This window comes from Bubalus kerabau, chromosome 23 (assembly GCF_029407905.1).
Source record: "Bubalus kerabau isolate K-KA32 ecotype Philippines breed swamp buffalo chromosome 23, PCC_UOA_SB_1v2, whole genome shotgun sequence".
In the NCBI taxonomy this organism is placed as follows: domain Eukaryota; kingdom Metazoa; phylum Chordata; class Mammalia; order Artiodactyla; family Bovidae; genus Bubalus; species Bubalus kerabau.
The window spans coordinates 10,978,176-11,005,011 of NC_073646.1; the positions used below are offsets into that span (position 1 = coordinate 10,978,176).

The window sequence follows — 26,836 nt, forward strand, 5'->3', positions numbered from 1 at the left end:
TTCAGTCGCTCAATCGTGTCCGATTCTTTGTGGCCCCATGAATCGCAGCATGCCAGGCCTCCCTGTCCATCACCAACTCCCGGAGTTCACTGAGACTCACAACCATCGAGTCAGTGATGCCATCCAGCCATCTCATCCTCTGTCATCCCCTTCTCCTCCTGCCCCCAATCCCTCCCAGCATCAGAGCCTTTTCCAATGAGTCAACTCTTCGCATGAAGTGGCCAAAGTACTGGAGTTTCAGCTTTAGCATCATTCCTTCCAAAGAAATCCCAGGGCTGATCTCCTTCAGAATGGACTGCTTGGATCTCCTTGCAGTCCAAGGGACTCTCAAGAATCTTCTCCAACACCACAGTTCAAAACCATCAATTCTTCGGTGCTCAGCCTTCTTCACAGTCCAACTCTCACATCCATACATGACCACTGGAAAAACCATAGCCTTGACTAGACGGACCTTTGTTGGCAAAGCAATGTTTCTGCTTTTGAATATGCTATCTAGCTTGGTCATAACTTTCCTTCCAAGGAGTAAGCGCCTTTTAATTTCATGGCTGCAGTCACCATCTGCAGTGATTTTGGAGCCCAAAAAATAAAGTATAATAAATAAACATAGTAATAAAAAATGGGCAATTTTACTAGCTGTACGTGTCCCTCTCTCCAGCCTTATCTCTCCACTCGATTCTTGATAACTGACAATAAACATAGCTTCATCATTGCTACTGTTCATTTCAGTATTTTCTAGTATTTATTAGCCTCAGTCGGACACGACTGAGCGACTGAACTGAACTGATTAGCCTTAGAGAATCGTACTAGGCCAGGCGATGTAAAGATGAATTCTCACATTCTTCAAATGATTTGCGTGCACACCAAATTTTGAGGTACGTGGAGACAAGGAGTTCTTTACCTCCCTCCTTCATTTATTTTTTCTCTTTTAATTCATTTCATCCGTTCATTCCTAACTTGGGGGGCGGGGCGTTTAGTTACTTCACATACGCATGCGCACTCCTGTGATTGGGTGGGGGGCGCGGTGGGGCCGCTCGGCGTGGCGGCCCCGCCTCCCGGCCCCGACCATTGGCCGGCCCCGCCAGCGCGCCTCTGATTGGTAGCCGCGGACCTGGCCTCCCGTTCATCAAAGTTGGCGGGAACGCGAAGGCGGGGCAGAATGGCGGCGCCCACGGACTCGTTGTCCGTCAGTGGCCCCACGGCCGTGAGGCTGCCTCGGTCGCCGCCGATCAAGGTGCTGGCGGAGCAGCTGCGGCGCGACGTGGAGGGCGGCCCGGGCTCGTGGCGGTTGTCGCGGGCGGCGGCGGGTCGCGAGCCGCTGGAGCTGAGGGCCGTGTGGATGCAGGGCACTGTGGTGGAGGCCGGCGGCGGTGAGGCGCGGCTGCGGGACCCAAGCGGGTCCTTCTCGGTTCGCGGCCTGGAGCGGGTGCCGCGCGGGCGGCCCTGCCTCGTCCCAGGTAACGGCGGGACTCGAACCCTTGGCTGGCCCTCGGTTTGTACCGCCCAAAGGCGGGGCCAGGCCGCCCCACCTCCAGGTCTTTTTGCAGTGCTGCAGGAGCAGCATGATGGTCACCGGGCTCCATACCCTTCCTTCCTGCTCCTTCCCAGCCAGGCGCCACCTAAGCCGTTCTGATGATAAGCATCACCCGCAGCCCATTTAAAAAATACGAGTTCCTAGCATTGCACCAGCCTTTCCAGCTGGAATCTCCGGGAGAGGGACCCCCCCCAGCATCAGGAACAAAGCCTCCTCCGCAGGGGCGATTCCCACCCCGCCACCTCAAGTTTTGGAAAATACCATAGTGGGGAGCTTCTGTTCATCCCTAATGACTGCACTCAAGGGTACCTTCCTTAGGGAAGCTCTCCCCACTTCCCAGGAGTGGGGGGGCCCTGCTGTACCCCTGCCTCATGGGACTGTCAGGCTGTAGTCACTACTCTTTCCTTTTAAACTAGTGGTGTGCACATTTGAGCGCGCATCAGACTTACACTGAGGGCTTGTTAAAACTGCTGGCAGGTGCCACCCTGAGTTGGCCTGGGTGGGGCTGAGAACTTTCTAAGCAGCTCGCAGTTGCTGCTGGCCTGGGGGCCACACTTTGAGAACCACTGGGCAAGACTATCACAGGGTGGGGTCTGTGTCTTTCTGACGACTATTCTCAGCATTAGGTTGAAGTGGCTCGGGCCCTTTTCGGATGTTCTGCCTGGAGAATTGTTCTTAACCTTTCTGGACCGCCTTTCAAAGGGACTAATAGTTGCTGCCTGGTGTATGGATTCAGTACATTTTTTAAATGGCCTTAGCACAGCTCCTGGGTCATAGTGAGGGTTGTGATCATTGTTTTTTACCATGTGATGCTCCTGCACGCATCTCTCCCCACCCCAGCCCCATCCTTCAGCCTCCCTCTCTCTCCTCCATTGCATGTTTATCTAGACGTGGTCTGCAAACCTCAGGGTGCCACCTCTTTTTGCTTGGCCTATGAACTAAGAGTGATTTTTCCATTTTCAAATGGTTGAGAAAAAATGAAAGATTTCATGACATGTGAAAAGTATTTGAAATTCAAATATCCGGGTCCATAAATAAAGTCTTCACAGAACACAATCATTTAGGTATTGTCTGGGGCTGTTTTCTCATTATAGCTACAGACTTGAATAGTTGCAACAGAGACCTTGTGACCTTCAAAGCCTGAAATATTTAGTATCCAACCCTTTACAGAAGATGTTTTCCGGCCCTTGGTGTAGCACGTAGCCTGAGCTGTTTGGTGTCTTGGTCCCTAGGCAATGCTCTTTGAAGGCAAGTTGGGGCTGTCTCCCATGGGTGGCTCCAGCCCTGGCACCAGGTTAGTACCAGTCGGTACCTGAGTGGGCTTCCCTGGAGGCTCAGACAGTAAAGAATCTGCCTGCAATACAGGAGTCCAGGGTTTGATCCCTGGGTTGGGAAGATCCCCTGGAGGAGGGCATGGCAACCCACTCCAGCATTCTGGCCTGGGACATCCCAAGGACAGAGGAGCCTGGAGGGCTGTGGTCCATGGAGTTGCAAAGAGTTGGACAAGACGAGCGACTGAGCACAGCACAGGTACCTCAGTGGTCATTGCACGCTGACGAACCCATCTGACTTACCCCCTGGCCCGAATGCCTGCATGCCTGGGCCTTGCCATTTCCTCTTGCTAATTAATACCAAGGTTTGATTGACAAGTTGGTAACTACTTTCAGACAGGGAGCCTGAAGAGTAACCAAGCCATTAAAACACAAAGTGATGTGTCATAGGCTTGAGCTTGAGTGCAAGGTGCCGTGGGCGCTGAAGAGGGACAACTGATCCAGGCCTGTGAGGTCATGAGATGAAGGCCAGATGGAAGGGAGTGAGTGGGGAAGAGAGGGGGCACAGTGGGGAAGGAGAGACAGTGGAGAGAGACTCATCCGGGGAGAGGCTGTGGATAGAAGGAACCAGACTAAGTAACCAGGTTGGCTGATCATGAAAGGCAAGAACAACTCAGTCCTTTGGGTTGTGTTATAACACAACCTTCTGTCTATTTGTGTTGTATGCCTCGGTGTGTGCAGATTTCCCGTGTGTGGATTACCTCTCCTATTGGGATCTCTGTGGGTTTGTTCTTCTTTTCCTGGGTCTTCAGTCATTTTCCTAGGGTTCCATCTCCCCCAGTATTTCAGGCCTATTCAGAGGGGTATGTCAAGTGTATTTTTATAATGAGCCTCTGTCACTGAGGAGCCCAGAGTCACTTGCTCAGGTTGAAAGTAGAGATGGGTTCAGGGAAACCTCAGTATGTAGTACCAGGGGCTGATGCCCAGAGGGTAAGGTATCAGCTCTCCTGGCTTCTTTCCGTCAGAGCCCCGGGGCCTGGGTGCAAACCCAGCCCTGATGTTGGAAGCAGTATGATTAAAGCGGCCTTGTAGGGGCACGCGGTGGAGGCTGGCCGCATGCCTGCTTTTCCTGCTGTGTTTGGGTTTTTTTTTTTTACACAATTGAGTTTTGTGTGGTTAAGACTGGCCAAGTTTTGCTTTCAAGGAGAGCCACTTCCCCAAGGGAATGGGAAGAGCGTTGCGGTTAATATGTCATGAGATCATTGAATGGCAGCCTGCCCTCTCCATGACTTGCTTACGTGTGCCCAGCTGACGGCAGGAGGCAGTGGAGATTGGTCCCAGGCAGCTGGAACGATAGGGTGTTTTGGTGGGTGCCGCCCCTGCTGAAACAGGAGGGAAGGGGGCAAGGCACAACTTCTGAAAAAATGACACAGCCCAAGGACACAACATAAACCAATTAGAATCAGATGGGTCCAAGATGGGCAGACAAGTCAACTTCAACTAGACCTTGATCCTCAATCAGCAAGTGAAATGACACACCCAGAGGCTCCATGACAGTTCCAAGGTTGACCATCAAAGAGCAAAAAGTAGGCCGTGGCCCAACCCCTGGAAATCCCCGCCCCTTCCCAAAAATAGTTGGAATAATCCTCCCACTCATTAGCCTATGAAATTACCCAGCCCATAAAAGCTAACCATGCCACATCTTGAGGCACTTGCCCTCTGCAATGGCCCACACTCTTGTCTGTGGAGCGTGTTTCTCTCTGTATCAATCCACTTCTTACCTATCACTTTGTCTCTCACTGAATTCTTTCTGCAGTAAGACATCAAGAACCTGAACTTCGTTAGGTCGCTAAACCAGGTCTGTGATCTCAGTTGGAAGGCCATGGGTTTTGGCTGGGTTCGTAGTCCCAATCCGAGGTACGCAGTTTCACTGCCCAGTTCTTGTGGCAACATGAAGGGAATTAGATTTTTGCTTTGGGGCTGTCAGAGTTGTTGTTCAGTTTCCTCCCGAGCTCATGGACGGAAGCACGCCAGGCTTCCCTGTCCTTCACCATCTCCCGGAGTTTGCTCAAACTCGTGTCCATTGAGTCAGTGATGCCATCCAGCCATCCTCTGTCAGGAGTTGTCTGTGCAGAAAGAGGACCAGTCTTGTGCATGGAGACCAGTCTCAGGCTCGTGAATTGAGCAAGAACAGGGAGAAGGGAAAAGCTCAGGGTTTTCTGTCCCAGCCTTAGAGCAGACTGTCGAATTACAACTCATCCTCTGGTATGAGCATCTCTTCCATTTCTTGAGCAGGATAGCTTTATGCAGTGTGCTGTGATTAACATTTGAAAACCAGAAGCCAAAGAAGATACGGATGTCATTCTCCAGGTTAAATGTGGAATTTACTATCGATATATAAGTATTTTAATCACCTTGGCATTTTGGTATTTACTGTCTGCATTTTTTTGTGGGGTGGGGGGGTCTCCAGTTTGCCTCCCTGATAAAGTTAAACCCTCTCAAGGACTCCTGTCTCTGTTTTGTTTGTATTTTCTCTATCAGTGTGGACTTTTACCACCCAGCTTTTCTTCTTCCAGGAAAGTATGTAATGGTGATGGGAGTGATTCAGGCCTGCAGCCCCGAGCCCTGCCTGCAGGCTGTGAAGATGACAGATCTTTCAGATAATCCCCTCCACGAAAGCTTGTGGGAGCTGGAAGTGGAAGATTTACACAGGCATATATATTCCTTAGATGATGTTGGGACCGGCGATTAAAAAAACAACTGAAGTTCTGGAGCAACTTGCATTCTTACCATGTGGATTTCATAGACATCACTCAGTATATATTTCTCAAAGGTTTATCAGAAAGCTTTGCTCTGAGGAGTCCAGATGCAGAACCACTAAATGCTGGGACACTCTCGTGAACTCAGCCCTTGCTGCCCTTCGCTTTGACTGTTTGCTGATGAAAAGCAGATGTTTTGTTCTCTCTCTCTCTTTTTTTTTTTTGCTCTCTCTGTGTTAATTCTCTCTCCTTGAAGCACACAGAAACCTCATGCTGCATTTTCCAAGTTTTACAAGTGATGATGCTTTTTCCATTACCACCGCGGCCCTGTTTTACGAGGCCGAATTTGAACCTCAGTCACGGCCCGTGGAGATGAAAAGCGTGGTTATGGGCAGGAAAAGAGGCTGCGTAAAAAGAGAATGACCTCACGGCCCCGCGTCTCCTCCATCCACAGCTTCCATATCCAGCTTGCAAGTCAAACGACATTTTCTGACTGCAGGCTCTGGGGCCTCTCACAGACACAGCCCTCTTTCTGCCTCAGATGCCACTCAGCCCTAAACGTGAGGTCCCTTCTCCGCAGAGCTGGACGTGGCTGCCTGCCCTTCTTCCTTCCCTTGGGGATGTTGAAACACCCTCAGAACTTCTTGTTGAAACGAAAATCAAGATGAAGAATGACTTGCAGGCATGAACTAAACTCCTGCTTCATAACTTTTGATGAGACGCCGCGAGGGGCAGCCTGCTGGTTAGATAAGAGTCTTCACGGTGTTTTCTGTAGGGAATGGAGTTTGGTTGTGATTGTATTGAATGTTGGGTGGCTGCTCTCTGCTTCTTACCCAGCCTTCACTTTTCCTTAGATTGTAAATGCCAAGGGAGGGAGGGGGTCAGGTTTTGTTCCCCATTGCTGTAAACTTTTGCTGGAGTTGATTTCTACCACCAATAAATTGTTTCCTATGCTGTATTCTTTTTAATAGATTTTATTTTTAGGTATCTTAGATTTCTAGGGGAAAAAAAAGAGCAGAACTTACAGTGAGTTACTTTACATGCCCTCAGTTTTCCCCTGTTAGTAACATCTTACATTGGTGATACCTTTGTTAAAATCGTGAGGCAGTGTTGATACATTATTATTAACTCAAGTCCATCGATGACATCAAGAGTCAGTCTTTGTGACATACAGTACGTATAACATATCTACCGTTACAGCACAGAGGACCCTGAAAGTCCTCTGTGCTCCGACTGTTCATCCTTCCCTGCCCTGTAACCCCTGGCAAATACTGATTTTCCTGTTGTCTCCATAGTTCATAGTTGGCCTTTTCCAGAACGTCGGATAGTTGGAATTGCACAGTCTGTAGCCTTTTCCGACTGGCTTCTTTCAAGTTAGCAATATGCATTTAAGGTTCCTCCGTGTAGTTTTGTAACTCGATAGCTCATTTCTTTTTACTCTAATCCCCCATTGGATGCATGTACCATGGTTTGCTTATCCATTCACTTATTGATGGACATCTGTTTGACTCCAGTTTTTGGCAGTTATTAATAGGAATGTTGTAAACATTCATGCACAGGTTTTACGTTTTCGACACACCAGGGTAGATGCCTGGGAGCCAGTTAGTGTTTATATGGTCAGCCTATGTCTTAGCCTTGTAAGAAACTGCCAGACTGTCTCAGTCTGCTATAACAAAGCCCCATAGGCTGCGGGGTGGGGGTGGTGGGGGGCGCTTAAAAACATCAGAAATTTACTTTTTCCAATTCTGGAGGCCAAGGTCAAGGTGCTCACAGATTCAAGACCTCCCCATGTCCTCATGTGATGGCAGAGGTTGAGGTTCTCCCAGGGGCCTCCTATATAAGGGCACTGATCCCATCCTGTTCACTTCCCAAAGGCCCCATAAACCATCACACTGGGGCTGGGTTTCAACTTAGGAATTTGGGGCGGGGCGAGGGCACACATTCAGCCTATGGTCCTTTGGAGGAGACAACGTATTCAGTCTGTAGCACTGTTTTCCAAAGCAGCTACAGCATTTTGCTTTCCCCTCAGCCGTGTGCGGAGCTCCTGTTCTACAGCCTCACCAGCATGTGGTGGTGTCTGTGTTTTGGATGTGCTATATATCCACACTCACACACATACATATGTGTGTGTGTGTGGCGCTCAGTCGTGTCCAACTCTTTTGCGACCCCATGAACTGCAGCCTGCCAGGTTCCTCTGTCCATGGGATTTTCCAGGCAAGAATACTAGAGTGGGTTGCCATTTCCTTCTCCAGGAGATCCCGAGCCAGGGATCAAACCCAGGGCTCCTGCATTGGCAAGCGGATTCTTTATCACTGAGCCACCTGGGAAGCCCCATACACACATATATTTACATAAATATGCATATACATGCATATGCATAAATATATATGTAATCACACACACACACATATATATTTGGCTGTGCGGGCTCTTCGTTGCGGACTGAGGACTTTCTCCAGTTGCAGTGTGCAGGCTCTTTAGTTGTTGCGCATGGGCTTAGCTGCCCCACAGCATGTGGAATCTTAGTTCCCCAACACGGATCAAACCCACGTCCCCTGCATTGGAAGGCAGATTCTTAACCACTGGACTCCGAGGGAAGTCCCTGGATATGCTATATTTTTTAACTCTAGCATTTTCTTTTAAAGGTGGGGAAATCGGAAAACGCATATTGTTTTTCCTGCCAGTCTGGGTTTCGTTGCCTGTCTGAAGTTTGTTTCGAGTCAGTGCATGTTCAGAGTTTGGTCAATGTCGCTGAGCCTCATCAGGACCTCTGCAGCCCTGTAGACCTGAATATGAGCCCTTCATCTGTCCCACCTACTCTGTGCTTTGGATTCCTCGTCTATAAAACACAGATTATACTGAGCTCTCAGCACTGGTGTGAGGAATAAGTGAGGAAGTGTGTAAATCACTTTTACATGTTCCTGGCACTCGGTAGGCCCCAAATGATTGTTGCTGGTAATGAGTTCATACTCACATCCTTCAGTTGCCTCTTAAAAATGTATATATGTATGTGTATATATATATATTTTAGAAGTTTGAGGTCCACAGAAAAATTGCAAAGAATGTACAAAGAGTTCCCATTTACCTGCACCCAGTCTCCCCTATTATTAACATCTTAACACGAATATGACACATTAGTTACAATTAGTGAACCAACACTGAGATGTTATTAGCCACATTCTACCCTGTATTCAGATTTCCTTAGTGTTTTTTTCCAGTGTCCTCTTCCTGTTCTTGGAGCCCATCCAGGACACACTATGACAGAGTCAGCATGTCTCCTTAGGCTCCCCCTGGCTGGGAGAGAGAGTTGACCATTTACTTTTGATTACACGGACATTGCATTCTGATGTTGTCCGCGCCATCTCTGTCATAGGATTCTTGGGCCAACTGTTTATTCCACAATTAGCCTGGATTTCCCGGTAGTAACCCTGGAGCTGATTGTATGGTAGCCTCCCTAAGCCCTTAAATTGAAGTCCGCCCTGCTGAGGTCAGGCTCTTCTATCTGAAGCCGGCTTTTCTGCTCCAAGACCAACCCAGGCTGCTGAGAACCATATCCTGCCCGCTCCGTCCTCACCTAACTTCTGGTAACAAACGCCTGAATGAAAAATTGCTGATTAGGCCGATAGGGCCGCCTGGCAGTGAACTACCTCAGGAGCATGGGAGGTGGGGAGACCAGGGTGCCTGTGTCTTTCCGACAAGTCCCCGCAGACGCTGATGTCTCCCCAGGAGCTCGGAGCTGGCCCTGGGCCCTCCCGGCGTCTTAGCTGTTAGCTGAGCTCTTGCGGTCTGCCAGGATATTAAGAACTCTCACTGTTTCACCTCGCGTTTCCTCCTTGACATCACCAGATGAAGACGCATCTCAAGCGGGGGTTTTAGTTTTCTGATGCCAAATCAAAGTTGGTTTATCAGCAAGCTCCCCTCACCAGACAAGGGCAGGCTGTGTGCTCCGGCTGCAAAGCTTCCCTTTTGAAATTGGCTCTTTTCTAAGAACTGAAAATAAGCACCCTGGGCCGTGACTTCACTTTTCTTGGAACTGCTTTACATTAGAAGAAAAAAAGAAGAGAGAGAGAGAGAAGAAGAAAAAAAAACCCAGCTCATTTAGCTGGTTTTGGATCACTGAGTTCCCTAAATCTTTCTGTTGCATATTCTTGTAAAGCTGTAGTTTTACCACAAAATTCTTATGCATCAGGTGAAGCAGGAAGAAGGAAAGACCACATGAAAAAAAGTCAAGCATTTTGTCTCATAGCCTGTTGTATGTGATTTAATGGTGAGGAGGAAAAGAATCCGGAGGACACGCCGTGGACAGAATCGCCTCCCAACCTCGGGGATCCAGCCGTGACTGCGAGGCCCTGAGAAATGTTGGTCACCAAATGGACTAGGACCCGGGGTCACCAAGCCTCGGGCCACAGGCCAGGTTCGCTCAGCAGCTGCCCCCGTGTGTCACATCGAGAGGGAGACACACACCTTCGGCCATAGTGACCTACATTTAGCAGACATCTTGGAGCCAGTGCAAAGGACCACTTTTGGGAGTCCCTGCCTGCTGAGGCAGAGAGGGGCTTAGCCACACCTGGGCAGTCCCGGTCCTGCCCTCGCTTGTCTGACTTTGGGCTTGGAGACCAGTCTGTAGAGTGGATGAGACCCAAGAAGATCATGGGAACCCGAAGAGAAGCCCTTTCCCCGCACAGATCTACAGACAGGCACAGAAATTGCTCCAAAAGGTCTGTTAGTATCTCTGTCCCCATGGAAGGGGCCTCCGGTGATGTGACTGGGTCTTAGGTATCCGTCTGTCCATGCACAAGACACATGGGCAGTCAGTGCGTGTTCCATGAAAGGCTGGTTTTTCAGGTAGGAAGACGGAGGAGATAGACGTGCAAAGACACCGTGTTCCTGAATTGACTCTCAGCCCTCAAGAGCGCCCCACACGCAAGGAGCCCCCTTGCAGGCTGCCTCTTGAATCAAACCGGCTCGGGTAGTTTATAATCAGCCCGAGGGCGCCCGCCAGAACGTTGGAGAGCCTACTGAAGTACAAATAGGGAAGACTTGGTGAAAACATTAAAGACTGGAGGAAAAGGAGAGAAACAGCTGAGTCAAAATAAAAGATTCATGTGGTTTGGGCAGAATCTGAAAAGATAGTCCTGCAAGAACCATTTAACATCTCCTGATAAAGAATGCAAATTCAAGCAAGGGTTAGGAGCCTGGGAACCTTACCCCTGCTGTTATTTTATTTCACTGTGTCAACGGCCCGGGGAAGGGGCATTCCGCCCCCCGCCCCCCGGGAAAACTGCTGCCAAGGAGATGGAGCTCTCTGCCCAAGGACATGTGGCCAGCAGGCTGTGGCCGAGACGGGCCGGTTGGGTGGCCGTGGCTCTCTGTGGGGGAGGGGACCAGGACCTCCATTCTGAGAAAATCAGACCCTCTGGGACCGCTGGGTCTTTACACGGGTGCTGGCGCCCCCTGCTGGTCGGTCCCCGGCAGAACTGCCCTGTTCCATCAGAAACGGTCTGCCAGCCAGCGACCAGGATGGAAAGCCAGGGAAGGAAGCAAAGGAATAAACCGGGCCATAAGCTTCCTGGCTTTCCACCCCGGGGAGTTTCGCCCACTAGGGCCAAGCCCTAACAGCGGCGGGATATGGGGGCGGCGTAGGGTTTGGCAACCAGATGGGTTCCCGCGGTCCCGCTTCTGAATCTCAGCCCTGCCCTTTATTTACTGGGTGACCTTAGGTGAGTTGCTTCACCTCTCTGAGCCTTGTTTCTGTCATCTGCAGAAAAGGAGTGTTTGGGGTCAGAGACGTGAAGCCACTTGTCTGCATGGCCGTTAGAGAATCCAGGTGCTCAAAAAAATGTTCGCTTCACTGGTCTGTCACTAAGCGCTTCCTGAGAAGGTCCAGGCTCCGAAGACATGAAAAGTCTCGTGGTTGTCTCTCCCTCCCCGTCATTGCTCCTTCTTACTGCCCAAGAAGTTTCCGGGCTCTAAAGGACTCCCGTGACTAGATTAGGCTCACTAGGTGATTTCCCCGTTTCTAATCACATCTACAAAGTCTCTTTTGCTGTGTAAGGTAACATATTTATTTACAGGTTCCAGGGACTAGGATGTAGACACCTTTGCCACAAGGCCTTCAGCCTCTCCAGTGCTCTCTGCCCTCTAAAGATGCAGGTCTGTCCCAAATGCAAAATACACACACCTGGTTCCAAGGCTCCCGAAGGTCTCATCCCATTTACGTGCGTGCAGGTTAAGTCATTTCAGTAATGTCTGACTCTTTGCAACCCTATGGACTGTAGCCTGCCAGACTCCTCCATCCATGGGGTTCTCCAGGGAAGAATATGGAGTGGGTTACTATGCCCTCCTCCAGGGGCTCTTCCCGACAGGGATCGAACTTTCATCTCTTATGTCTCCTACATTGGCCGGCAGGTTCTTTACCACTAGCGTCACCTGGGAAGCCCCATCACATATACGGCACAACTCAGTCTTACATCTCAGCTAAATGTCATTATCTAAATCATCTGGGTCTTGTTGGTGGGGGTCGGGGGGGCGGGTCTGGGTGGAATTCATCCCGAGAGCGATTCCTCTCCATCTGTGACCCTGTGGATCCCAACAAACAAGTTCAGTTCAGTTCAGTCGCTCAGTCGTGTCCGACTCTTTGCGACCCCTCCCTGTCCATCATCAACTCCCGGAGTTTACTCAAACTCATGTCCATCGAGTCGGTGATGCCATCCAGCCATCTCATCCTCTGTCGTCCCCTTCTCCTCCTGCTCCCAATCCCTCCCAGCATCAGAGTCTTTTCCAATGAGTCAATTCTTCACATGAGGTGGCCAAAGTATTGGAGTTTCAGCTTTAGCATCAGTCCTTCCAATGAACACCCAGGACTGCTCTCCTTTAGAATGGACTGGTTGGATCTCCTTGCAGTCCAAGGGTCTCTCAAGAGTCTTCTCCAACACCACACTTTAAAAGCATCAATTCTTCCGCGCTCAGCTTTCTTCACAGTCCAACTCTCACATCCATACGTGACCACTGGAAAAACCATAGCCTTGATTAGATGGACCTTTGTTGGCAAAGTAATGTCTCTGCTTTTGAATATGCTATCTAGGTTGGTCATCACTTTCCTTCCAAGGAGCAAGCATCTTTTAATTTCATGGCTGCAGTCACCATCTGCAGTGATTTTGGAGCCCCCCAAAATAAAGTCTGACACTGTTTCCACTGTTTCCCCATCTATTTGCCATGAAGTGATGGGACCAGATGCCATGATCTTAGTTTTCTGAATGTTGAGCTTTAAGCCAATTCACTTTGATATTTGGCAAAACTAATACAATTATGTAAAGTTTAAAAATAAAATTAAAAAAAAGAGGCTTTTTAGTTCCTCTTCACTCTCTGCCATAAGGGTGGTGTCATCTACATATCTGAGGTTATTGATATTTCTCCCGGCAATCTTGATTCCAGCTTGTGCTTCGTCCAGCCCAGCGTTTCTCATGATGTACTCTGCATAGAAGTTAAATAAGCAGGGTAACAATATACAGCCTTGACGTACTCCTTTTCCTATTTGGAACCAGTCTGTTGTTCCATGTCCAGTTCTAACTGTTGCTTCCTGACCTGCGTATAGGTTTCTCAAGAGGCAGGTCAGGTAGTCTGATATGCCCATCTCTTTCAGAATTTTCCACAGTTTATTGTGATCCACACAGTCAAAGGCTTTGGCATAGTCAATAAAGCAGAAATAGATGTTTTTCTGGAACTCTCTTGCTTTTTCCATGATCCAGCGGATGTTGGCAATTTGATCTCTGGTTCCTCTGCCTTTTCTAAAACCAGCTTGAACATCTGGAAGTTCATGGTTCACGTATTGCTGAAGCCTGGCTTGGAGAATTTTGAACATTGCTTTACTAGTGTGTGAGATGAGTGCAATTGTGCAGTAGTTTGAGCATTCTTTGGCATTGCCTTTCTTTGGGATTGGAATGAAAACTGACCTTTTCCAGTCCTGTGGCCACTGCTGAGTTTTCCAAATAAATAAACAAACAAGTTAATCTCCCCCAAATACAATGGGTGCAACCCAGAGGGTAGGCAGTCTAGCTCTGGGCCTGATCCCAGGGACCAGAGATGTGATATGCAAGAAAAATAGAGATGAAGAAAGAAGGAACAATGAGGCTCTAGCACCTGGAAGTAAAATACTAAGCTTCGCTTCCACAAGAAGGGAAGAGGAAAAGGAGTTGCGTCAAACTCCTGCCTTGCCCTGGGGTTTTTAGGGCCGACTCTCCCAGAGAGCCGCCCAGCCTGGGCCTCGCATGGCAGCCTCAGGAGACTGTCTGAAATGGCTGATGATCAGCCCCAAGGGGCTGCTTGTAACTTCGTTTCCACCCACCTCATCATTGTTCATTTATTTACTCAGTCGAAGTATAGTTGATTTACATATTGTGTTAATCCTGCTATCCAGCAAGATGACTCAGTTATACACAAATACAATCTTTTCCATCAGGTTTATAATAGGCTATTGAATCTAGCTCCGTGTATACAGTGGGGCCTGGTTGTTGATCCATTCGACATCTAATAGTTTGTGTCTGCTTACCCCCAACTCCCAGTCTGTTCATCCCCTCCTCTCCTCTTGGCAACCGCTGTCTACCGGTCTTTTTCGGAGATAGGTTCATATTTTAGATTCCATATGTAAATGATGTCATCTGGTATTTTTCTTTTCTTTCTGACTTCCTTCACTTAGCATGATCATCTCTGGGTTTATCCATGTTGCTGCAAATGGCATTATTTCATTCTTTTTTATGGCTGAGTAATATATATATATATATATGACTTCCCTGGTGGCTCAGACAGTAAAGAGTCTGCCTACGATGCAGGAGACCTGGGTTCAATCCCTGGGTTGGGAAGATCTCCTGGAGAAGGAAATGGCAACCCACTCCAGTATTCTTGCCTGGAAAATCCCATGGACGGAGGAGCCTGGTGGGCTACAGTCCATGGGGTTGCAAAGAGTCGGACACAACTGACTTTACTACACAGACACACACACACACACACACGATATCTTTTCCCATTCATCTGTCAATGGACATTTAGGTTGCTTCCATGTCTTGGCTGTTGTAAATAGTGTTGCTGTGAATATCGGTCTACCCACATGTTTCATTTGAATCCACGTGGCCGGGCTCAGGAAAATAGCTTTAGAAAGCTCTCCAGGTGAGTCTTGTAAGCAACCAGGTGCAGCGGCTGCAGTTCTCCAGCTCCTGGGCCTGGAGGTACCTGGCGGAAGTCAGAGCTTCCCCGGCACTGGTTGACCCCTGGCCCTTTGCCTCCTTGGGTGGGTATCCTGATGTCCAGAGGAATTGGGCCTTGGCCAGAGGAAGGCCGAGTGAAGAACTCCGAAGCTCACAGGACCAGAGCCAAGGGGGCCACTCACCGTCCCACTTCCCTGAGGAGGAGGAGAAACAGAGGGTGGAAAAAGCAACGGAGGAGCTGGGCGGGACCCCTCCAGGTGTTCTTGGATGTGCTGGGCTGCCACCAACGGACTCTTAGGGTACTGATATCCGGTTTCCTTTAAAAAAATTTTTTTTTTATTTTTGGCTGTGCTGGGTCTTCATTGCAGCACAATGCAGGCTCTTCTCTAGTTGCAGTGAGCGGGGGCTTCCCATCGCAGTGGCTTCTTGTTGCAGAGCACGGGCTCTAGCATGCAGCTCAGTAGCTGCCACAAGCGGGCTCTGGAACATGCTTTTTTTTTTTTTTTTTTTATGTGAGCCTATTTAAAGGAAAATGTTAAGTGAACAGTAGTGGGGGTGGTATGTGAACGACCTGTGTTTGGACGGCCTGCGTGCTTTGACTCGATGCTGTCTGCTGTGGCGGCCACTAGCCTCCGGTAGCTGTGGAGCACCTGACATGTGCCGGGTGCCACGGATAGGGCTGCCAAATTTAATAAATGAAAGTACAGTATGCCTCCCCCTCCTCAAGCATGGGCGATGCGTGGTGCCTCCACTCCAGAAAGGACGCCATGGGAAGGAGGAGGGTATAGGAGCTGGAGAGACCTGACAAGCACAACTCGGCCAGAGGGGCAAGCTCCGCGTCAGCTGTGGTAAGTCACTTTGAAAGCACGTGCTCTTTGGGACTTCCTTGGCGGTCCAGTGGTTAGGATTCCGTGCTTCCATTGCAGGGGGCGTGGGTTCGATCCCTGGTTGGGGAACTAAGATCCCCACACACTGCAAGATGCAGCAACCCACCCCCCCAAAAAAAACCCCAATGCACGTGCCCTTGCTCTGTGTTGAGCTCTGCACTCAACCTCTGTGACCTTCCCCAAACCCATAACCCCCAGTATAACTCATGAGAAAAATATCAGACAAGTCCCAATTGAGGGACATTCTACAAAGCATTTTTCAAAACTGTCCAGGTCATCAAAAAAAAAAAACAAGAAAAGCTTGAGAAATCATCATGGCCAGGGCAAGCAACACCATGTGTGGCTATTTAAACTGGGGGGAACCTAAGAGGCCTGATGACTCAGCGTTACAGGGGGTCATGGGATTGTGGAACAGTGAAGAAAAGACACTTGGAGAAAACTAAGGAGGTCTGAACAGACCATGCACTTTAGTTAATAATAACATTAACCGTGGCTCACTAGTTGCAATAAAGGTAGCATACAAATGTAAGAAGTGATAAGGAAGGGGACTGGCTGTGAAGTATGTGGGAACTCTGTGCTGTTGTCATGATTTTTCTGTAGATCTAAAACTTCTGACATAATTAGTTTAAAAAAAAAAGAAGAGCCTGCCCAATTAAATTTGAGAAACAGAAACTTCTTTTAGTGTAAGTATATCCCATGTGGCATTTGGGGCTCAGTTATACTAAAAAATGATCTATTTGCCTGACATTCAAATTTAACTGGGCAGCCTTTATTTTTATCCGGCAAGCCAACTCACCCAACTGAGTTTTTAATTCTACTTAATTTTCATGTATTTGAATTTCAACAGCCGTCTGTGGCTAATGGCTACAGTTGGTCTTGGGCGGCACAGATGTAGGCTGTCTTACCCTGAGGTCAGCAGTTAAAGCAGGTGAGGCCCCCAAGAGGCTCAAGACTTGCACAGCATCTTCTAGTTTCAAGGGCAGTCCTCTTCTCGCCCCACTTACCTGGTTCTGGCCAAGAAGAACGGTGCTCTAAGGGTCCATGGAAGCTGGAAGGGGCAGCTCAGAGGCCCGAAGAGGCACTGAGGACATGGAGTCTTTGGCAGCTGTGGCAGCCGGAACTGGTGCTCAGACCACGGGCAAGGACTGTAACGGCTCCTAAGAAACTCAGCAGCTTGTCTGACTCAGCACGTTTGGTTTTCTGCCCAGGGCTTCACTGGCTGAAGTTAGAGTGTTGGCTGGCTGAGGTCCTTTTTTTTTTTTTTTTTTTAAATATTTATTTATTTGGCTGTGCTGAGTCTTAGTTGCAGCATGTGGGATCTTGTTGGGCTTCCCAGGTAGCTAAGTGGGTAAAGAATCCTCCTACAATGCAGGAGATGTAGGAGACACAGGTTCAGTCCCTGGGTTGTGAAGATCCCCTAGAGGAGGGCATGGCAACCCACTCCAGTATTATTGCCTGGAAAGTCCCCATGGACAGAGGAGCCTGGCGGGCTACAGTCTATAGGGTTGCAAAGAGTCGGATATGACTGGGGGACTTAGCACAGGATCTTGTTCTCTGACCAGGAATCAAACCAGGGCCCCCTGTGTTGAGAGCATGGAGTCTTAGCCACCGGATCACCCTGCTGAGGTCTTTTCAGAAGGCTGTGGGAAGAAGCCATTTCCAAGGTCACTCAGGTTGTTGGCAGAACCCAGTTCCTCGTGTTTGCAGGACTGAAATCCCCATCTCCTTCCTGGCTGTGAGTCAGGGCCTGCTCTTAGCTCCTGAGCCATCTTCATCCTTTGCCATGCATCCCCCTCCATTCTTCAAGCCCCAAACAGTGTCAGATTCTTCTCGTGCTTCCAGTCTGATCTCCTCATTTGTCCTCGTGGCTCCACTTTAAAGAGCTCGTAGGATAAGGTCAGGCCCATCCGTCTCAAGGTCAACTGATTTGAGACTTTCATTACCTCTCCAGATTGCCTTCACAGCCATACCTAGGTTAGCATTGGATTGGATGACTGGGAGAAGATGTGTGCACACCGAGGGTGGGATTCCTGGGACTGGGCATCTTTAGAATTCTGTCCATCACAAGGACCCTCCAAACGCAACAGCTTACGGGCTAAAGCAGGTTCTAAAGACAGACAACATGGTTTTGTGGCAGGAAGGGGGACCCCCTTCCGGGGCCTGAGAGTGGGCTCTTGTCTAACACTTGGGAATGAATTGTCCAAGGACATACATGTGCTGGCAAAGCAAGAGACTTTATTGGGAAGGGGCGCCCCAGGTGGAGAGCAGGAGGGTCAGGGAACCCAGGAGAACTGCTCTGCCACATGGCTCGCAGTCTCGCGTTGTCTGGTAATTGGGTTAGTTTCTAGGCTGTCTCTGGCCAGTCACTCTGACTCGGGGTCCTTCCTGGTGGCATGTGCTTCACTCAGCTGAGAAGGATTCCCGGAGGTTGGCAGGACATATGTATGGACTTGCGTCTCCTCTCTCCTTGTGACCTTCCTTGAATTCTTCTGGCTGGTGGTAGCTTGTTAGTTCTGCATTCCTTACCAGGACCTCCTGTCTAAGATAACTCATGCCCGTGGTCACTAGGGGGCCTGGCCAGGGCAGGCAGTTTCAGTCAGTGGTTCCCCCGTATGGTTTCAGAGCCCAGCTCCACCACCGCTCAAGGTGTGTGTGGCCTGGGACCCTCAACCTCTTCTGGCCTCTGATTCCTCATCTGCAAAACGGGAGTCAGACTGACCTTGTTAGCTCATATCTGATGGACACGCCCATATCTGACACTGACACTCGGGCTGATCACACACGTTTCCTGCTGTTCTTACTTCCTGCTCTCAGAGCTGCCCTGCCCATTGCGAGACCCACTTTATAGGCGTGAGAATGGCATTTCCCCTGCTCTCCCCATATTCCCTGCCTTTCCAACAAGGCCCCTTAAGGAGAATGAGCTCATGGCTTGGGATCTTGGTCTCCTCTCCTTGGCAGCCTAGACCAGACTTGGCAGGGGGTGAGAAATGTCAGCCGGGAAATCTTCTTCAAAAACGTGTGTGTGTAGTAAAATGTATATCCAAATCTAAAACAAAGGTAATTGCATGCACTGAAGGGTGTTACTCGCCCGAGGTGGGGAATGCTTGTAGGTAGAGGTTAATTTCCATCTCTTCCCTCCTTGCCCGGCTCACGGAAGATGAGACTTTGGGCCTTGGTATTCTGGTGTAGGCATTTTGCCACAAGCATCCTGTCTATTTCATGGTTATGGGCCTTGAGTACCAAGTCAGCTTAAAAACCGTGTAAACATACTAATGAGAAAGAAAGAAGGAGGTATCTTGGATAATATGGAAGCGAGCGGCTGGTTTTGCAAATGTTCCAACATGGGTGGTTTATAACTAATTGGAAAAACATGCCTCTTCTCTGTTGCCATAATCCTTTCTGCAGTGCTCAGGCTGTAAGTGTTCCCAGAAGGTTGAAGCGGTGAGTAATCGGCTCCCAGGGTGGTTATCACAGCAGGCAAAGTTCTCATGCTAGCGTCTGAGGGTCCTGCGGCTATTGCCAGCTCGGTCTAGGGGACAAGAGAGCCAGTGGGTCACCAGCGTTCCAGGCAGGCTCCAAGAGACAGGTGTCGGGCATAGCAGAGAGTAGGGGTTCATTCTGGCTTTAAAGTTAGCCTTTGGGTTTCCCCAGTGGCTCAGTCGGTAAAGGGTCTGCCTGCAATGTGGGAGACCCAGATTCAATCTCTGGGTTGGGAAGACCCCCTGGAGAAGGACATGGCAACCCATTCCAGTCTTCTTGCCTGGAGAATCCCATGGACAGAGGAGCCTGGTAGGCTACAGTCCATGGGGTCACAAAGAGTCAGACACGACTGAATGACTAACACTTTGAAAATTCTGGAGGCAGTTTGGGACCCAAACGGGAAAAGGAAACTGCCAACTGTTAAGTCGTCTCTGAGCTGAGAAGCCCCTGAGGCTTTTTGATTGTAGGCACAGAGCTTGGCTTTTCAGAGATACAGAAGGCGATGGATGGTCCCATGGTCACTTCCCCATTGGGTTTCTCTGTAAGAGAATGTTCCTAGGGACTGATTATCTGGCTCAGCCCTGACCCCACCGGTGTCCTTGAGAGGGGAACCTCTGCCAGCAGAGTTACCCACAACCCAGATGGACACCACGGCCCCTCTGGTCCGAGCACTGCAGAAACAAACGACTGGCCCCAGGTCAGAGAGACCCCGCGTGCCCCTGTCCTGGCTTCGCCCGCCTGTGTCAGCGCCTGGGCCTCATCTTGCACTGCTGCTACAGTGTTGCTCATAAAAGGGGAGAATGACACCCTCCCCTCCCTGGGGGGTGGTTTCAGGATGAAATGTAGCAGGTGCAGCCCCCCACCCCAACTGCGCCAGCATGTCCCCAGGAGAGGGCCGTGGACCAAAAAGTGATGCTGCTATTAGACTTATAAGGGTTTGCGGTTTCCTCTCTCTGTCTTCACTTCCTTCCCAAAGCCCCAGAAGAGGCTTCGCGGGAAAGGAAGGGCCTTTCAGATCCCAGTGCACAGCAGGGAATGGATGGAGCCCAGGGTGGTGACTGGGCTGGTTGTGGGGTTGAGCCACCAAGGCCACTGAGGCACAGCTGGCCAGCTGCCGGGTGCTGCTGGTCACCCTGCAGATACCGCCTCTGCACCCCCTGGGAAGTGCCCCATCACTTCGAAGGGTGTTGGTCAGGTCTTGTTCCGCTCAGGACAGACCCCTCCAAGTAACACAGTAAGGGCAGACTGGGTCCTGTGCGCCCAGGAATTTTTAACACAGAACACGTGCAACAGGTCCTGGTCCTTTGGCACTGGCCCCTCTTGCTATTTTATTTTTGGATGTACCACGCGGCCTTGCAAAATCTTAATTCCCAGACCAAGGAGGGAACCCGTGCCCCCTGCAGTGGGAGCACAGAGTCATAACCTCTGGACAGCCAGGGAAGTCCCTTGTTCTTCCCCGCCTCTTGTTACTGTTAATGCCACAGTTATGTGAAACGGATCTGCTCTTGCAGAAGTGGGCTGTCAATCTCAAAATAGTCTTGGGGGTCAGTTACCCAGCTGTTTAAGGATCCAGTAGGAGGGGGCTCCAAGTCAGTTGAATCTAGAGTCAGGGATGGGCCTCCTTGCTGGGAGGGGCTCCATGGCTGGCCAGCCCCTTGTTTTGTGTTAACTCTGACCTGTGCCAGTCACCCGAGCATCTGCATTAAAGGACTCGCTAGCAGGACCTGCTACATAAAGTGGGGGTCCCAGCATACAATGAAAATGCAGGGCCCCTCATTCAAAAATTAAGATTCAAGACAGCGACTCAGAGCTCACAGGAAAGTGTGGGGAGTGGGCGTCTGAGCACAGGGCCCTGGCTGTATGCTTTGCTTACTTGTGAAGCCAGCCCTGGTCTGGAGAGAGAGAGCACGAGGCAGGCAGCTGATCCACAGCACACGAATGAATCTGGTCACTCTACTTGCGCTAGGGGGCTTCCCAGGTGGTACTAGTGGTAAAGAACCCACCTGCCAGTGCAAGAGACATAAGAGACACAGGTTCAGTCCCTGGATCAGGAAGATCCCCTGGAGGAGGGCATGGCAACCCACTCCAGTATTCTTGCCTGGAGAATCCCATGGACAGAGGAGACTGGCGGGCTACAGTCCAGGGGGTCACAAAGAGTCAGACACGACTGAAGTGACTTAGCACACACGGCACTAGTGGTAAATCCGCCTGCCAATGCAGGAGATTCGAGACACAGGTTTGATCCCTGGGTTGAGAGGATCCCTTGGAGTAGGAAACGGCAACCAACTCCAATATTCTTGACTGGGAGATCCCCTGGACAGAAGAGCCTGGTGGGCGACAAAAGAGTTGGACACAACTTAGTGACTGACTCAGAAGCACACACACCCTTTGGGTGAGTGACCACAGCTCTTCTATTGGTTGGGGAAAACTGGTGAGACGAGCAGAGCCGGGAGGAGGGCTGCATGTGCCGTGCGGTGACGCAGAGGGGGCCGGGGCTCCAGGCAGCGTCTTTTCTCTGGAAAGGGAGGTCCCTGGTCCGAGCATCTTATCACGGGTTCAAAGGAAAATCAGGTAACAATGCATTACAGTTGTTGCTCCCCAAGTCAACATTTCCCAAAACCATTTTTTCCTAATTTGTCTTGTCTGTGATTTTGGAGTATGTGTTTTGGTTTTTTCGTGGTTTTTTGTTTTTTTTTTTTTTTTTTTACTGCTATCAGATGCCAAATTGATGAACTTTGAAAGCAAATCATCACTGTCAGAATTCACAATGGCATGGAAAGATAAACTAAAACATTACTTCTTGTTTCCTTGGCCTTCAGCCCTCAGCCCTCAGCCCTGGGCATTCCTGCTGAGGCTTTGCCCATTTGTGAAAACCCCAACTTTTCTGCTTTAAGTGAGATTTCAAGATACACTTAGATTGGCTGGAAAAGGACAGTCCAACTGGAGAGAATGCGTCTGAAGAGAATGGGTCAGAGGTTGCTAAGGAAACCATTGTTTGCAAAGTTGGCTTATATAAATTATTGGCAGAAAAAAGAAAAGTGCCATTTAATTTTTTTCTCCCAGATGATAAACAGGAAGGAAGGCTATTACTCGCTTAAGTGAGTCATGGAGTGTGGGAGGCTCAGATCCCAGGGGGGCTATGGGACGCCTCTCCTTTTACTTAGAGCCCATTTCTGATTTACCTGCCAGGCTCCAAGGCCCCAAAAGGCAGACACAGGCCTTTTACTGGGTGGAAACACACAAAATTCTCTGGGTGGATGGATGAGGAGATGAAGGAAGTGTGCAGAAACTGAAAGAGATTTCTTTTCTTTTTTCCTTTTTTTAAATCCCTTGTTTTATTATGAAACCAAAGTATCATTTTCAGCGCTTTCCTTCTGCTGCTAGTCTTTCTACAAGAATTGAGATATGATTCACAGAATATGAAGTTCATGTTTAAAGTGTACAGTCCAGTGGCATTTGGTGTATTCACAAGGTTGTTCAACCATCACCAGTGATTCTGAACACTTTCATCACCCCTGAAAGAAACTCCATACCCATCGCCCCCCACCCACCCACCTCCCATCCCACCATCCTTCTCATGCCTGACAACCACGAGTCTCCTTTCTGTCCCTTTCAATTGATCTATCCTGGTCATTTCGTCTATGCAGAATTATGTAACATGTGCCACTTTGTGTCTGGCTTCTGTTGCCCTAAAACAATAAAACAGCCAGTTATTTTTACCAGGAAGATAGGTTTATTTGGGAATAGCAAAGAATGGCAATTCAGGACATGCCATTTATGACAAACCGCCGGTAAATATATGGAACAATAGAGAGGTAGGTTCTTTGATAGAGGAGAAAGGCGAGTTGAGAGAAGGTGTTATAAACAGAGAGTCCATTGGAGGAAACTGCAAGTTTGAAGTATAGTGGCTTTTCATTGGCTGAATTGTGACAGTCTCTCATTAGCTGGGCAGTTGCTAGGTGAGGAGAAAATCTTCCTTCCTCCTGCTAGGGTGGTAAAGTAGTACCATGGAGACGCAAGTTACATCTCTTCCTACTGTGTCTGGAATTGACGTCTAGTCGTGGGACGTAAGAACTCCCCTTCTGGCTTCCTGATTCCATTTTAAATGAGGTTTCTGCTTTAATTTTTACACTTCTTACACTTAGCATAATGTTTCCATAGCCCATCAGTGTTGTAGCATGTTTCAGTGTTCCCTCCCTTTTTGTGATTGGATTATACTCCATCGCATGGAGAGACTGTATTTTGTTTATTCTTCAGTCAGTGGGCAGTTCGTTGTTTCTAGTTTTGGGGAAAAGGGACTCCTAAAGCCTAACGAAACTGTAAGAATCGCAGAGCTGGGCCTGGCTGCTAGGAAATAGAAACAGTCCTGGAAGTTGAGGAAAAGATGGTATAGTATTTGGTATTCCTCATTTTTTAAGAAAGGCCTATTTCTTAGTTTTTAATTATTCCATCCAAAAGTGCTGACTTTACTCAGTCGTGCCTGACTCTCTTCGACCCCACAGACTGCATCCCACCAGACTCCTCTCTGTTCATAGAATTCTCCTAGCAAGAATACTGGAGTGGGTTGCCGTTCCCTTCTCCAGGGATCTTCCCAACCCAGGGATCTAACTGAGGTCTCCTGCATTGCAGGCTGAGTCTACCATATGAGCCACCAGGGAAGCCCCCAAAGTAGGGAAGGGTAACAGAATATGCCACCCCAAAATAATGTTTCTTTGACATAAGATTATTTTGAGATAATGGCAGATACATGAGAAGCTTTAAAAACAGAGCAGAAGTTACCCTTTTGTAAGGGGAATTTACTTTTTAAAGGAAATCTCTATTTATAAAGGTGTCTCCCTCTCTTCCCCTTGTTAATTATGCTGGTAACCTCCCCACAACTGATTTCATCACATCTTGCATCTTTAGTTGAGGATAGTATTTAAGCTGGTGATTCAGGCCACTTTGAGTGTTAACTCATTTTCCCCCTCAATATCTCCCATTTACATGAGGTGGATATGTTAATAAATGTCTATTCGTTTTTCTGTTGTTAATCTGTCTTTTAAAAAAATGTTTATTTCGCTGTGTCGGATCTTAGTTACAGCACATGGGCTTAGTTGCCCTGAGGCATATGGGAATCTTAGTTCCCCAACCAGGGATCAAACCCGCATCCCCTGCATTGCAAGACAGATTCTTAACCACTGGAGCACCAAGGAAATGCCTCTGCCTTTTATTACAGAGGTCTCAGCCAAGAACTCAGAAGGATAGGGGGGGAAATTATGGTTTTCTCCCCTTCAATTCCTGGTGACGCAGATGGGACCCTCTGGGGTGCTCTACTTGCCCTGGAGCCTGAAGATGGGATTCTGAGTAAACTGGCAGGAGCCAGTGGAGGATAAAAATTCCTACCAAAGTCCACTTTTCCGGATCTCTCTGTAGTACCCAGTTGAGAGAAGAGGGTAAAAATTTCTCATCCCTTCCTTTCCCAGTTCAGATGAGCGGGAGAAAAACATTTGTAAAAATTAGTTCTTTGCATTGTTCCTCATTCTATTCTGCACATTTGGGCTTCCACATAGGATTGTTTTTCTTTAGGTGTGAACAGCTTTTTTTTTTAGCTTTTAAAAAATTTATTTATTTGGCTGTACCAGGTCTCAGTTGCAGCATGAGGGATCTTCCCTGTGGCACGCGAGCTTCTTAGTTGCGTCCCTGACCAGGGATCTAACCTGGGCCCCTGCATTGGAAACATGGAGTCTTAGCCACTGGACCACCAGGGAAGTCCCTGAACAACTTCTTTTAATATCTCTTGCACCAAAGATGTGGTGGTGACAAAGTCTCTCGTCTTTGCATGAAATTTTCTTATTTTGCCTTCGTTTTGACAGATGATGTTGGATATAAAATATTCAGTTGGTAGTGTCATTCCATTTTCTTCTGCCTTTTACTGCTTCTAATGAATTCATCTGTCACTATTGCTGTTACTCCCATGAATGTAATTTATTCACCCTTTAGCTGCTTTTGAGATTTTTTTCTTTTTCTTTAATTTCCATTAGTTTCGTGTGCTTAGGTGTGGTCTTCTTTGTATTAATCCTGTTTGGGGTTTGCTAAGCTTCTTGAATCTGTTTTGAGATCTTCAGTCAACTGTAATGAATTGCTGTCTGTTGTCTGTCACTGTTTGAGCTACTTGAGAAGCACCAAAATACTGGAGTGAGTAGCCATTCCCTTCTCTAGGGGATCGTCCAGACCCAGGGATAGAAGCTGGGTCTCCTGCATTGCAGGCAAATTGTTACCATCTGAGCCAACAGGGAAGCCTGGAGGATGGCATCAGTGACTCAATGAACATGAGTTTGAGCAAACTCCAGGAAATGGTGAAAGACAGGGAAGCCTGGTGTGCTGCAGTCCATGGGATGGCAAAGGGTCAGACACAGCTGAGCGACTGAACAACACTCTATCTTAAGATATTCTTCTGCCCCTATTTTCTCTCTCTCTTCTCCTTTTAGGACTCCAATTACATTTCTTAGAATCCATTCTTTCTCTTTTCTCTTGTGATTTTTATTTTTAATTCTTGTTTATTTCTGTGCTTCTGTTTGGATAATTACTTACCAGTCCTTAGTCACTGATTTTTTTCTTGGGTTGTGTCCAGTCTGCTATTAAATCCATTCAGTGGATTTTTCATTTCCAACATTTTTATCTTTCAGTTCTAAAACTTCTGTTTGGTTCTTTGAGTTTCCATTTTCTCTTTTTTAATTTTCACCCATTGTCTTGTTTTACCTCTAGATTCTTTAACACATTTTAAAGTCCTAGCACACCTATATATATCTGCTAATTCCAACTTCTGGGTCATGCATGGATCTACTTTTATTAACAGTGTGTTCCTATTTCACAGAGCTAGTAATTTGAATTGTATGCTGAGCTTTGTGGATAACATGTAAAAATTCCAGATATATTATTTCCCTAAAGAATATTGAGTTTTGTTCTTACAGACAGTTAAATTACTGGCTGGCTGATCACCCTTGACCCTGTCAAGGCTTGGTTTTCAGCTTTGCTAGACTGGGTTTTCCATTACACCTCACAGGGTCTCATTACGTGCCGATGCAGTTTAGGATTTGGTCAAGGATCTAAGGATCCTCCTTGCAGATTTCTGTGCGACTCCTTCCCCTCCTGTGCCTTGTCGCACAAGTCCAAAATACCCTAGCATCCTTGAACTCTGATCTCCCTTTCCTCCAGTTAGCAAGACTGCTGCTTTCTATGTAAGCTATACATCCTCACTCAGCAGTCTGAAAAGTGCTCCTTTCCAAAGAAAGCTGTGGTGAGATTTCATCTCAAGAACTTCCCTTCTCTCAAGGATTGCAGCTCTGTGCTGCACTGCCCGATTCCTGCAAGCAATTGTTCTGTATATTCTGCTTAGTTTTTGAGTTGCTTATGACAGGCAGGGGCCTTCCCAGGAGGCTGAGTGGGTAAAGAATCCTCCCACAATACAGGAGACGTAAGAGACACGGGTTCAATCCCTGTGTTGGGACGATCCCCTGGAGGAGGGCATGGCAACCCACTCCAGTACTCTTGCCTGGAGAATCCCAGGGACAGAGGAGCCTGGAGGGCGACAGTCCACGGGGTCACAAAGAGTCAGACATGACTGAGCACACAGCACATGACACGGGGGAGGATAATCCTTTGGGGCTGGCCCTGCAGACTTTTAAAACTTTTTATTAGATTGTGTATAAATAGGATTTCTGGGTTTTGA

General features: G+C 48.5%; 1 protein-coding gene and 1 long non-coding RNA gene across 4 annotated transcripts in view; both read left to right on the forward strand.

Annotated features, from left to right (window-relative positions):
- Positions 1 to 1,126: 1,126 nt before the first annotated feature.
- On the forward strand, positions 1,127 to 6,519 carry RMI2 (RecQ mediated genome instability 2). The gene is made up of 2 exons (XM_055561413.1): positions 1,127 to 1,454; positions 5,379 to 6,519. Exons 1-2 carry the CDS (start codon positions 1,157 to 1,159, stop codon positions 5,552 to 5,554), a joined length of 474 nt encoding a protein of 157 aa, XP_055417388.1. The 5' UTR covers positions 1,127 to 1,156; the 3' UTR covers positions 5,555 to 6,519.
- Positions 6,520 to 13,749: 7,230 nt separating this feature from the next.
- LOC129637880 (uncharacterized) overlaps positions 13,750 to 26,836 on the forward strand; it is a 35,223-nt gene continuing 22,136 nt past the window's right edge. For all 3 annotated transcript variants that reach the window (XR_008707622.1, XR_008707623.1, XR_008707621.1), the window contains exon 1: positions 13,750 to 15,609. This is a non-coding gene — a long non-coding RNA (uncharacterized LOC129637880). The remainder of the gene's footprint in view (positions 15,610 to 26,836) is intronic.